Source organism: Clarias gariepinus, chromosome 4, assembly GCF_024256425.1.
Source record: "Clarias gariepinus isolate MV-2021 ecotype Netherlands chromosome 4, CGAR_prim_01v2, whole genome shotgun sequence".
In the NCBI taxonomy this organism is placed as follows: domain Eukaryota; kingdom Metazoa; phylum Chordata; class Actinopteri; order Siluriformes; family Clariidae; genus Clarias; species Clarias gariepinus.
The window spans coordinates 29,358,741-29,372,320 of NC_071103.1; the positions used below are offsets into that span (position 1 = coordinate 29,358,741).

Here is a 13,580-nt window from a genome sequence, read left to right on the forward strand (position 1 = left end):
GTTAACCTCTTTACCCTAAACATGTATTTTTCTTACTTACTGCCTTTATAAAAAATTTTTTAGGAGTATTACTCCAAATCAAAAAAGTCTGTATGGTAGTGTGAAAATATGGATTATTTTAAGATTTGTAGGTTTATCTGCATCTATTTTAGGTCTGTACTTTGTGTTTAGGTTGTAGTTTGACATCTTTTGTGGAGCCTGTGAAGCTCAACATACCAATCAGGTTGAGTCAATTTATCACCATTTGAAAAGAAAATGCCACAGAATTCATCATATACCACACACATGCAACACAACTGATATATTGTGGTACTGCAGGTAAAATTGCTGCCTTACATCACCAGGATCTATTGTCCAATTCAACTACTGTCTGTCTGTATGGAGTCATGTATGAGCTTCCTGCAACCATGTGGGTTTCCTCTTCTCTCATTTTATCTTGCCACCCACATATAAAGACATTATAGACTATTTGGTGACATTCCACATATGGCTGATGGTCAGGTGTCCATATACTGTCCATACACAAACTAGTGTTGAGTCTTCACTAAGGTGATGTATGCTTTGTGTGAAGTCTCATCCTGCAATAGTGCTCTCAGACCCTGTAGCAAGCAGAACAGCTGGCAAGGTTGCTGACTGGAGTTTCTGATGGCTATTGTTTTAATTAAATCATGAGCAAGTTGCCCATCAAGGACCAACAAGTTGTTGAAGATGAATTAATGATATTTTCTTATGGCACATAGGTCCAGGGGTAGCTCAGTTAACCCTCCACTGCTCAGATGTGTAATACCTTTTAAAAAAAATTGTAAGTCGCTCTGGATAAGAGCGTCTGCCAAATGCCTAAATGTAAATTATCATTTCAAGATCAAAGTTTGACAACACAGTGGCCTTGCACCTCCAGGGTGCAGGTTCGGTTCCCACCCCGGGTCTGTGCACATAGAGTTTGCGTGTTCTTCTCATGCTTGATGGATTTCCTCCAGGTACCTGAAGATTTCCAAATTGTAGTCTGTGAATGTTGTAAGGCATTGAACTATAGTTTGGTGGGTCCCAGGTTTAAACCTTACAACCACTAAGCTGCTGCTGCTGTTGGGCCCTTAACCCTTTATTGCTCAGAAGCATAATGAGATGGAGAATAAGTCTTTCTGGATAAGGGCATCTGGCAAATGTAGTAAATGTGAAGTTTGTATAAGGTAAAGAACAAAACCACATATTTCAGGGGTCCAATTAAATAATTTGACCATATGGTTTTTGTTTGTTTTAAGCTCAGTCCTAATTTGTTCTGTATAGTAAGATGTTTTTTTTTTTCAGTAATCAAGTACTTTAAGGAAACCCACACATTTAGTATAATAAGGGTTTCAGTAATACCTCGCTAATAATTCACCGTGTTAATTTCAGATTTAACGCCTACAGGATAAAGAAGAGCATTTGCAAACCCAGCTTGGGTAAACTAGAGTGACTCTGCACATTTGTGAAAGAATTGTGTTAGTAAATGATTTAAAAGTCTTGCCAGTCCCACTCGGCCGGGTTTATATAACAGCCAGTCAGCGCTACAGTCTCTGGACACGCCTTATTTCACAACTTCACACCAGCCGCTCTTTCCTCCGAGAAACTTGTTGCGAGATTCAACAAAATGGGTACGTATGCGTCTAATTAAGGCTGTTTTTAATGAATTCTTGCCTCGTTAACTTCATGCACACAAATCAGCAGATGTAGACTGGCTCTAGTTTACGTTTCCGAAATGGCGTTTCGTCATAAACGTAATCCTCGAAATCAAAATAGTCATATTGTTTGTTTTTTAATTAACAATAGGATTTTTACTAACTGTTAAATCTGCACCCCAGCTGTGTGCATAAATACACGACTTGCCCTGAAATGTAAATATAGTGATGTAAATGCGCGTAGTGTTTTCGCTAAAAAAAATTAAAATAAAATATAAAAACACACAAGTTTAAAATCGCGTCTGTGGGCTCAGCTCCAGCTCACATGATTTACCTGGCTGGAAACTTCTGGAGTTAAGTGGATTGTTTTGCAGCAGTGTAAACAATTGGCTTCGTTAAACTGAGATTGGGAAGCACTCCAACACAACCAGAACCTGAGAGCTGCTTGAACATAAAGAAATATATATAATTGAAAATAATTTTTTGAATAAAAAGGATAAAATATTTGGAATTGATGAATTTTTTTCATTGTGTATGTAACGCATCCAAATATCTACAAACTATATGAAGTCATGGTTAGTACTGTTGCCCTGCACCTCCAGGGTCCGGGTTCGATTCCCGCCTCGGGGTCTGTGTGCATGGAGTTTGCATTTTCTCCCCATGCTTGGTGGGTTTCCTCTGGATACTCTGGTTTCCTCACACAGTTCAAAGACATGCAGATTAGATTAACTGATATTCCCAAATTGCCCGTAGTCTATAAATGTGCGTGAATGTTGACTGGAGATTCCACAATGGTAGTAAAATCGGAATAAATGCAGTGGTTACGATTGGCACAGGTTTTCCTTTTTGCCCTTCCTGACGCAACCCTCCTATTTTATCTGAGCTTGGGACTGGCAGTTAAGTCAATAAATGGCTTGGGACTGGCATTAAGTCAGTAGTAGTTGCCTAATTTTGTGTATCACTACGTGTATCATGATTTATGCCTGGTTCTTTCCCCACATTAAGGTTGATCTTTGCATGGACTTTACTTACAAAATAATCATATGACTGCGCACCGTAACTGAGTTCAACATATAATGAATTTGTGTTAAAACGTCTGGTGTTATGCTTGGAATTGCTTGATCGTTACCTTCCTATGTTCCTCCTAGTGTATGGAAATGTGGGACACGCTGTATAAAACTTTTTTAATTACCTTATGTTAAAGTGAAAGTACAGGAAAGAATTAAAAAAAAGAAAAGAATCTTGTCTTAAATAACACACGGTTATCTGATTATAAGTTATCCGTGATACTAAGTTATCTGTTGTAACAAATTACATATGAAATGTAACTGATAAGCCTTATTTTGCTTTGTTGTTGCAGGGTTTATCTCTATTTGTTTTGTTGTTTTAATCAAGGGGAAATTCTTTAAAGTCAAGTTGTTTTCTTGTTTTTTTTTAATACAAGGACATGTGCACACTGTTGGGCAAACAGCCATGCATAAAATGTATAAATTAACACACAAATGCATTAAAATATTGTTCTCTCTTCTGTCTATTACTGCCTGTTATGTTGCCTAAGGGGAAAAAAATGTCGCATAACAGAATACAAAAATTTCTCATTGTAGAAAATACATAAAGTAACTGAATAAAAAAGAATAAATCTTCCCAGTGTTAAACCTTCCACACATGGAAATGATGCACAGGACACTGTGGTATCAATAAAAGCTAACTATGTGTGTCCACTATTAATGTGGCCATTATTAGAGGTACTCAGCATGAACAGATGGTCACAACAATATAGGTCATTTCTGGTTGTCGCCCTGGCCACTATCTCTTAAGTGGTGTTTAATGAGTATATTGCAATTTTGAATACTTGAAAGATCTTTTCAAAAGCTATACACGGATGGCAAATATTTACATAGTGCTTTTTTCAGTAATAACAACTAAAGTGCTTTAGTAATGAAAGAGATGTTTAATCTGTGTTCTTGTATTTGAGTGAAATCATATGCTGTAATGAATCTTATCTGTTTTGTGTCTCCAAAATATTCAATGTAAAATGTCAGCTGGAGTGAGTTACATACTTGTTAAAACCTTACAAGGAGCTTATAACATCTATATTAGTGACATGTTTAATGCAAACATTCATGGAATGTTTATGAAAGACTCACTAGAAATTTTTTTTTTTTTTTTTTATCTGTTTGAGGCAGGATGTTGTATAACCTTTGGCAGGGCTTGCTCTCTCTTAAGTTAGTAAGAAATGTCACATCTGCTGCTTTTAATCTAAAAGAAACAGTGTACCCTGTAGTTGTCATTTTAAACATTTTTATTTAATGTATTAAATATGTTTGGATGGGAACATATTCAGGGAACCCGATATTTTTTTCTTTTATTGTAGTTTCACAAAACTGTCGAGTTAAGTAGGCTTGTATTGTAATTTTAACCATATACAGTTCAGTAGACAGTGCAATAACACAGTGTTCCTCCTGGACCAAGGTGCTACATACAAACAACATAAATTAAGACATAATTAATAAGACACCTAATTAGCTGATAAGCTGAGACAAAACAGATTAACACTATAAATTTACAAAAAAAAAAAAAATCATAAAAGCATCAACTAGCCTAAAACACTCACTCCTGGTATAAACATGATTTTAATTCAAACTAACATCAGAGGTTTTCACTTAGCCTTTACACCTTTACATGACATAAAAAGGTGATAAAATGTTCAGATTACTCTTATCATATTTTTTTTTTTTAAAAAGAGGAAGTGGTTAGCCAGAGAGTGGCAGTTGATGCATGGCTTAACTGTTTTATGTACTTTTTTTGCAATTTCTTTTTTCGTGGCACCAGTTTCTCTCATCACACGGTCTATTATAAAAATGGATATACAAACTATGACCTCCTGCAAAAGATTTTAATATATATATATATATATATATATATATATATATATATATATATATATATATATATAAATATGAAGCAGAGATCCATACAAATTTTAACCCATGTAAAGGTTTCATCATTTTAGGAGTTGCAAGATCCTGGTCGTTACCTCACCAACAGCCAAAACTATGTTTAGAATGATGGTTAGTTTAAGAGTAGTGTAATAATTGAAGTGATAATAATAGTAGAGTAATGGTTCAAAGTCCTGCATTTCTTAACCAGATGTATTGTAGGAATCTATAAGGTACTTTAACAAAGTTTGGGACAAGCAGATGTGAGACAAACTAAAGGTAATCTTTTGCATTTTGCTAACATAGTTTTGGTCCATATGTTACTTTAGAGGGAACACTCGCGGCAAACTCGTAGAACTGTTCAGACTGACCACCTTTGTTCGACGTTGTCTCATTTCTATTCTAAAGAAGTGGTCTCTTTTAGGAAGACACAGCAATACAGCTCACAGACTGGTTTGGAAATGATGGAAAAGTATGTTATAGCCTTCACAGTCACTAGGTTGAGGGAATATATTTTGGAGGAGTGTTCATTCCATCAGTAGCATTCCAGAGATGGGAAATAAGTGTTTAGGTTTACTTATGCTATTTTGTTGTCTAGATCAGCTATCACCCAAATGAGGATGTGTTCTTCCCAAGGTTTTTTCCTATTACCATCTCAGTCATGGTTGCCCCCAGCCATCTCATCAGGGACAATGTGATCATTTTGAATCACAAAAGTTTCTTTCGATTCTGTAAATCTGCCTTGTGACAATTACCATTGTTAAAAGCGATATACAAATAGAATCTAATTGAATGAAGTTTGGCTTGACCCCTTAATTAAACACTTTTGTTGTTTTTAATCGTTTAACTTGTCACATATTTATTCAAGTATTGTTGGACAACCTTGATGTGCATTTTCTTAGAGTATCAGAGTGGTTTTATTTCTTCTACCCACAGCATCCTCCTGCTCAGGATGTGGCCCAGGTTACAAAAGTCCTCTGGATGCAATGAAAGGTAGGAAAACACAAAGCTTGGTATCACTGGTATTCATGCAAAGAGAGAGATGCAAGGTAACATATTAACCTGTAACATATATATCTTCCAAGGTCCTCGAGAGGAGATTGTTTACCTTCCCTGTATTTACCGGAATACTGATATCCAAAAGCCTGACTATCTTGCAACTGTTGATGTAGATCCCAAATCTCCGACTTATTCCAAGGCAAGACAAAATAGAAGAAAGAGTTATATTTGTTTATTAGAAGCAGGATGTTGTAAAACCTTTGGCAGGGCTTGCTGTTTCTTATGTTAGTGAGAAATGTCACATTCTAATCTAAAAAAAAAAACAGTGTATCCTGTAGTTGAAATTTTTAACATTTTAAAAGATTTATTAAATATTGGATGGGAACATATTCAGGAAGGCCGGTTATCTTTTTCTTTTATTGTAGTTTTAAAAAAAATGTTTGAAATCATTTGTTTCTACTAACTAAGTGCTCCTTTATTAAGAGAAGCCTCCTATTCATGTTGTTCACATGTTAGTAATGCATGTATGCATAGGTGATTCACCGGTTGCCTATGCCCAATATGAATGATGAGTTGCACCACTCTGGATGGAATACCTGCAGCAGCTGTTTTGGTGATTCCACAAAGAACCGCAACCGGCTTATCTTACCGTCCCTGATCTCCTCCCGGATCTATGTTGTTGATGTGGGAACAGACGCCCGTGCTCCACGACTTCACAAGGTGAGGAATTGCAGTCCTTATTGCAGCTTTAAGTTTATTGCAATACTCTTAAGTACAGTGTGCAAGAAATCGTTACTCGTTACATGGTCACCCATTACACATTCATAGTAAGATAAATTGTATAGTTAGACATTATGTTGTTAGTTGGTCTGGTAATCGTCATTTAAGTGGCAAGTGTTTATACCATTAGAGCACAGTGTGAAGCTAGGTGCGCAATCATAAAAATGCTACAAAGCGGAAAAAATATAATATTTTCACTATAGTCTCAGTGGCCACTTTAGTAAGACCACCTATACACTCTACGTTGTAGTGCATACTGCAGTGCAGAAGTCAAGACCCCAAAATGTGCAGAAGACCTGTATATATTTGCCTATGTTTTGATCAGCCTGTGCTTTAGATTTATTTTATAGCTGACAGGTGTAGAACTAAATCTGATTTTCAATAGTTGTAGTCCATCCTGCTCAAGGTTTGGCATGTCATGCATTTTAAGCAGCTTTCCTGCTCACAGCAGTTGTGGTTATTTAAGTTATCATAGCTTTCTTGTCAGCACCAGCTAGTCTGGATTTCTCTTCTTAACTCTCTCACATACCTTAAACTGGTGCACATAAAAATCTTATGGGACCATAACTGTTGTGTAAATAATCAACCCATCTTATCTAGCACCAACAACAAATCAAAAAGTAAACATTTTCCCATTCTAACCAATGTAAACTAATACACTTTTCCAGACTGACCATGTCAGTGTGCTATATCCTTCACGGTCACTAGATTGAGGGAATATCTTTTGGAGGAGTGTTCATTCCTTCAGCAGGATTCCAGAGACTGAAATAGCTGTTGTATAAATAATCAAACCATTCTATTTAGCACCAACAAGAAGTCAAAGACTTATTGAGATCACATTTTCCTGCTTCTAACTGATGAGAACAATGCTGCAATTGAACCACCAGGGGTCCGTTCTTCGTACGTCGCTTGACACATCCGAGATGAATTGACACATCTAAGATGAGATCATCGTGCTAATTACGATCTGGCTAATTCGGTTCTTCGAGCTCACCTGTTGTTGATGATTAGTATATCTGGATTGAGTTGTCTAGGATTATTGCGCGCTCGTGCGTTGGTTTAAAAGGCGATATGCATCGACAGTAGAAACACTGATCACAAGCCCTCCGATTGGTTGACGAAATGGAAAAAGAGCGGCTTAATTTTTTTTGTAACACGTGGTATGCGCTGAAATGCCCCACTGCCATGGATTGCCCCCCCTACATAATCACTATCAAATATTATATTAGAACATAAATTCATAAGTTAATGGTTTACAAATTACAAATTACATGAGACAATAAAATAAAATAAGCAATATGAAAATAAATATGTTGTATATGAAAAAATAGAAATATTATGTATACTTTTATATTGTTTATTTTATAATAAAATTAGTTTCGTATAAATTATAAAATATTTATTTTTAATATATATAAATATTTATTCGCATATTTTTATGACAAACCCCTGAAAAATAAATGTTACAAAATAAACATTATACAAGAATTTGTATTAATGATCTTGACGGCTGTCTCGTGCCTAGGGTTTATTATAATAGTAATATCATATTTGATAATAATAAACCTATGAATTTATGTTCATATACAATATTTGATAGCGATTATGTGTGTGGGTGGGGGGGAGTCCATGGCAGGGGGCATATACTTTTCTTTTTCCATGTGAGTCAGTCATGCTCTTTAACCAATCAGATGTGACCTCGCCATTTCAACCAATCATAACCCGCCAGGAGCGCAGGCTAATTCCTGTTTACATGAAATAAACCTGCTCCCGAGCAGGTTCAAGCTTACGGATATGTTGCTATGACAACAAATGGTAGAAGCGCATCGAAGAACGAAACAATCCAAGATCAGGACAAATCCACAACAATTAAATCCAGCTAACTGAGTTAGCGACGTACGAAGAACGGACCCCTGACCTTCATCTAAAATATTTTTATGCATTGTACTACTGCCACGTCATTGACTGATTGGAATAAATGCTTAGGTGTGTAGGTATTCCTGTTAAAGTGACAAGTCATTGTATACTTATATGATGCATAGGGTCTCAGTGCATTTCAGTCCAATTAATCAGTTTCTTCTAATAGACAGTAGAACCTGTGGAGGTGTACTGGAAATGCGGCCTGGCCAATCCCCACACCTCTCACTGCTTGGGCACTGGCCAAATTATGATTAGTACCCTGGGCGACCCTTCAGGAAATGGAAAGGGTAATATTCCACTTTGTGCAATTAAAGTACATGTATATGTCTATAATAACTCAAATACTATCAACGAGAATGCTATATACACAATGATGTAAACTTTAGTCATTAAGAATGAGTGCCTAACAATAATTACTATATTGATTTGTGTATGACTAGGTGGATTCATTTTGTTGGATGGTGAGACGTTTGAAGTAATTGGCAACTGGGAATTGCCTGGTGAAGCAGCACCCTTTGGATATGACTTCTGGTACCAACCACGCCATAATGTGATGATGAGCACAGAGTGGGGAGCACCCAAAGTACTTGCCAAGGGGTTCAATCCTGCTGATGTCAAAGCAGGTGTGTGTTGTTTGTTGATTCCTTATTGCTTAATGGTAACTGACGGCCATCATTTCATCACAAATGGAACAAAATGAGTTTTTCGACTTCTCTCCGCAGGTCACTATGGACAGCGCATCCATGTGTGGGACTGGACCACTCACAAGCATCTGCAGGCTCTGGATCTGGGAGAAGAGGGCGCCATTCCACTAGAGATCCGCTTTCTGCATGACCCTGCGGCGCCGGAGGGTTATGTGGGCTGTGCGCTCCAGGGCACAGTTTTCCGCTTTTACAAGACTTCGGTAAGCAAATGTTAAATTATCAGGAACTTCATCTTTGTAAAATTCCTGTGGTTATTATGTAAACACTGCCATGACTTAACTTACTAACAAGATTTCTGTTTCTTAGAAAGGTGACTGGGCTGCAGAGAAAGTCATCAAGGTTCCTAATAAAAAAGTAGAGGGTTGGGTTCTACCCGAGATGCCAAGTAAGATTTTTTTTTAGACTTTATTGAAACCTAGTGTGTTCATGATCATATTTGTGTTCATTTATGTAAATATGTCTCGCTTCAGGTCTCATCACAGACATTATATTATCACTGGATGATCGCTTTCTATACTTCAGCAACTGGTTGCATGGTGACATTCGACAGTATGACATCACCGACAGAAGGAATCCCCGTATGGTGGGCCAGGTATGATAGCACTATTAGAATTAAGGACTCAGTTTATAGTTGTTTAAATTTTAAGTTTAATATGGTATTGCTAGCAATTTACTAAAAAGTGCTTGTTGTAAGATTTTTCTTGGAGGCAGCATTCTAAATGATGGTCCTGTTAAAGTGCTAGAGGACAAGGAACTGCAAAAGCAACCTCCTCCACGAATGGTGAAGGTATGCAAAAATAAAATTCTGGCATGGAAATGTGATAGAAGTGTAGACATCAGTATTTTAAGAATGATCTTTTCAGACATTGTAGATAACTGATTTATTTTAAGTGCTTTTAAAAAATGCAGTCTTTAAACAATCTACTATTTGTTGCTAAAAAACATGGTAAGTTGGAAATAAATGTTTTCTTAAAAACAGGGTAAGCGAATACCAGGGAGTCCACAGATGTTGCAGCTGAGCCTGGATGGAAAAAGACTCTATGTGACAACTTCCCTTTACAGTGCATGGGACAAACAGTTCTACCCTGAGCTCATAAAGTAAGACACACTCATACTCACCAGCCACTATGGGAACATCTGTACACATGCTTATTCATGTAAATTATCCAAGTAACCAATCTTGTGGCATCAGTGCAGTGTATAAATATGAATTGATGCAGATACAGGTCAAGAGCTTTAGCTAACATTTACAATGAACATCAGAATGGAGAAACATGTGACTCAGAAAATGTGTTATTGCTTCTGTTTTTAGGCAAGGCTCAGCCATGCTGCAGATTGATGTGGACACGGTAAAAGGTGGCCTGACGCTGAATGAAAATTTCTTGGTGGATTTTGGACAGGAACCTGATGGTCCCGTCCTTGCTCACGAGGTCCGATACCCTGGTGGGGACTGTACCTCCGACATCTGGCTGTGAAATTGCAACTCTTATCTCTCAAAAATATACATGAAACAGTAATGCATTATCTTTCTTGCTTCGTTATCAGTATATAGTCAATTCCATCATGCTTTGAATTACTTCTTGTCTTTTCAGATATCTGTATGTGACTGTTGATTAACAATATGTGAATTTATTGTTGATAAAATTTTTCACAAAATAGCTGACACTTAGCACAAAACATTTTTATAATCTTTGTAGGAAACTTTTCACCTCACTTTTTAAAAATAAAAAGCAGTCTGCACAAAACACGGCTGTAGTATGCATAATTTCACCAAACACAGTATGTATATATACATCATGTAATTAAAGTTAACATATAACATCTAATGTTTTATGCGTGTACTACAGAGCCAGAGTAGAAATCATGTCTTAGCGGAATTAATGATTTCTATGCACTCTAAAGCATGCACGATATTTACACTCTAAAAAGCTGAATCTCTCTATCTAAAAACTATCTGGTATCCAGCTGTGTGTGCTACAACAGAGCAAAACCATTAAACATGGAAACAGAAGTGTTTTACTGACCACCTTTACAGCCAAAAAGAAAGACTGTAGTGATTTGTGTGCAGATATAAACATATCACACACAGTTTATTGATACATAGATCCCAAAACTACTTCCTTATATCCTCGCTTCACTAATCATTGTGTAGTTCAAAGCCAACTTTTGTATTGAACATCAAATAGTGTTGTATTTGAACATAAACCGGTTATTCTAGATTTACTGCATTTGATAGACGACCTTATCGAGTACAAAGTTCATTTACCATATAATACATTAAGGGCCTTGCTTTAAGGCTCAACGATGACAGCTTGGTGGTGCTGGGGTTGAATCTGTGACTTTCTGATCAGTAGTCTAACATCTTAACCTCTGTGCTACCCCTGCCCTTAAGATACTGTCCAAGATAAAACAGATGTCGAATCTATATTAAGCTACTGTATATAGGGCGAACTTTGCATGGTTTCCATTTTCATGAAAGCAAAAAGGCTCAGAAAAATAGCAATGCTTGCTGATTGATTTTGCAAGGAAGGTTTACTTTCAATGTGTGTTTTTTTTTTTTCTCATGTAAATGATAAAAAACAATACTGTTTTATACTGTTTTCCCCACAACTGTGTTTGTGTTTGCATAATTACATAAGTTGCATCTTTATCACGGCTGGCTTGGAGTTGGCTGTTTTGAAACTTAAAATCCAAACAAGTAACAACCCCTCCCTTCAGTAACTCGTGCAAGCTCCTATTACCAAAATACAAAAATATGCACTGTTCTATCTAGGCTACAACAAAACAGAAATACCTTCTGATAATAATGCATCTTGTATGTTAGTGGTCTGTGTTGCTTGTTTTATTTATTTATGTTTTTCTGTTGTGTACAGCTTAGGACACCTTAGAGACCTGTGGTTTTCTTTTAAGCAGATATTTTAGTGACACTTAACTGAAGGTAATGAGATTAAAATGTTTAGGATTTATGATTGGATAAGGATCGAAATATTGCACCAAAGCGACCCCTTGTGGCCACAGAGAAGTCAGTAAAATTATTATCCATATTATTCCTTATTTCCATAGGAGCAATTCCCTCATGTGATTAAATTAATCCTACTCATATGAATGAGTGCTTGGTCGCACAGGCGCCGCCAACAAATAGCGTGTTGTTGCTGGAGATAGAGGAGTTGATTTACGACAGCTGTTTACAGGAGTGTACAGTAGTCCATTGCGGGAGATGCATTGTGGGTAATGAGGACCTGCGTGAACGCGACTGCGAGATGAAAGCTGGGATATAGAGCCTAAGTTTTGTTTTCTTTTCAGTAGTTTTAAGTTGGATTTAAGTCCGGGATCTACCCGAAAGGTTGTACTATAACCTGACAATTCAGCAAATAAAAGAACAGGCATCGACCAGTTTGTCCTTCTCTTCATTACACGAGCATCAATTAACGCGCTGTTACGCTACTGCGAGCAACAATAAAATATAGCGGAGAAGCTAACAGTGTGTTTATGTGACCGCGCATGTATTGCCCTCCGTCAATATTAGACACCTTCACTTCTAATTTACGGAGGGAGAGATATGGATCCTATCTCGATGCAGCATTTCTCTGAGCAAATTAAAGTGCCTCATTAAAGTGGAGATTCATTTTTAAAACCACATACTAGTATAAAAATATAACACAAACAAAAACGTAAATAAAAAAGTATCACTAAACATATATTGGGTCATATTTGTAAAACAAAGAACCAAAGGAAAAAACAATAAGTTCATTATTCAAAGTTATTCAGATCAGTGTAAAGTTAGTATGATTTTGAAAGTGCTATAACTCCACCTGGCACAGTTCCATTTCAGTGGAATAATCTGACTACATGTGTAGTGCCATGAAAAAGTTTTTGCCCTTTTCTGATTGTTTTTCTTTGCATATTTGTCACACGTGTTTTCGTGGAATTTCACCTAAACACTTTATGAGGAAAAGACAAATTGGCCTTTTTGTTTGTGAGATATGAACATTTTGCAGGGGGTATCATCGTGATGCAGTGTAAGATATACCACTCATCAATGTAAGCTGCAAGTGCAGCAGGGTCAGTAATGATGAACCAGTGAATGCTAATGAACACTCCTCCCCTGATCTACCAGAGCCAAGTAAAAATAAGGGCAATCAAACTGAACAGGAATTAAATCAGTAGCAGCATTAACTTATGCTAGTAATTACTATGGTAGTCAATATTAATTTAAAATAATTTTTCTCAACCTTATTTCGAATTAATATTGACTACGATAATAATAAGTAAGTGTGAGCTACTGCTGCTACTTACTATTTTATTTTTAGCTTACCTGTTCAGTTTTATTACCATTATTTTTAAATAATGGTTGGTTTATAAAAATATTGTCTTTATAAATTTATATGTTGTTTGTCTTGATGTTCTTTCCTTTGTTTCTTTGTTTTACTAATATGACCCAATATATGTTCAGGGATACTTCAAATAATATGTTTAAAAAGCATTTATTTCTGTTTTGTGTTATATTTTTATACTTGTAACTGGTGTTAAAAAAATTATCTCTACATTAATGAGCCAATGTATTATGATGTGGGCTGCTGTGG

General features: G+C 36.4%; 1 protein-coding gene across 1 annotated transcript; it reads left to right on the plus strand.

The window, feature by feature from the left end:
• The first annotated feature begins 1,484 nt into the window (after positions 1-1,484).
• selenbp1 (selenium binding protein 1) lies at positions 1,485-10,742 on the plus strand. The gene is made up of 12 exons (XM_053494862.1): positions 1,485-1,631; positions 5,531-5,587; positions 5,680-5,792; positions 6,128-6,313; positions 8,460-8,580; positions 8,734-8,916; positions 9,016-9,197; positions 9,304-9,382; positions 9,468-9,589; positions 9,692-9,784; positions 9,977-10,095; positions 10,310-10,742. The coding sequence occupies exons 1-12, from the start codon at positions 1,628-1,630 to the stop codon at positions 10,470-10,472; spliced, it is 1,422 nt and encodes a 473-aa protein (XP_053350837.1). The 5' UTR covers positions 1,485-1,627; the 3' UTR covers positions 10,473-10,742.
• Positions 10,743-13,580: the final 2,838 nt, after the last annotated feature.

Bases quoted from the DNA above. Each gene is read 5' to 3' on its own strand.
- selenbp1 (XM_053494862.1), top strand. The intron at 6,314-8,459 runs GTGAGGAATTGC...TTCTTCTAATAG, and splicing joins GTGCTCCACGACTTCACAAG to ACAGTAGAACCTGTGGAGGT. The intron at 9,198-9,303 runs GTAAGCAAATGT...TCTGTTTCTTAG, and splicing joins TCCGCTTTTACAAGACTTCG to AAAGGTGACTGGGCTGCAGA.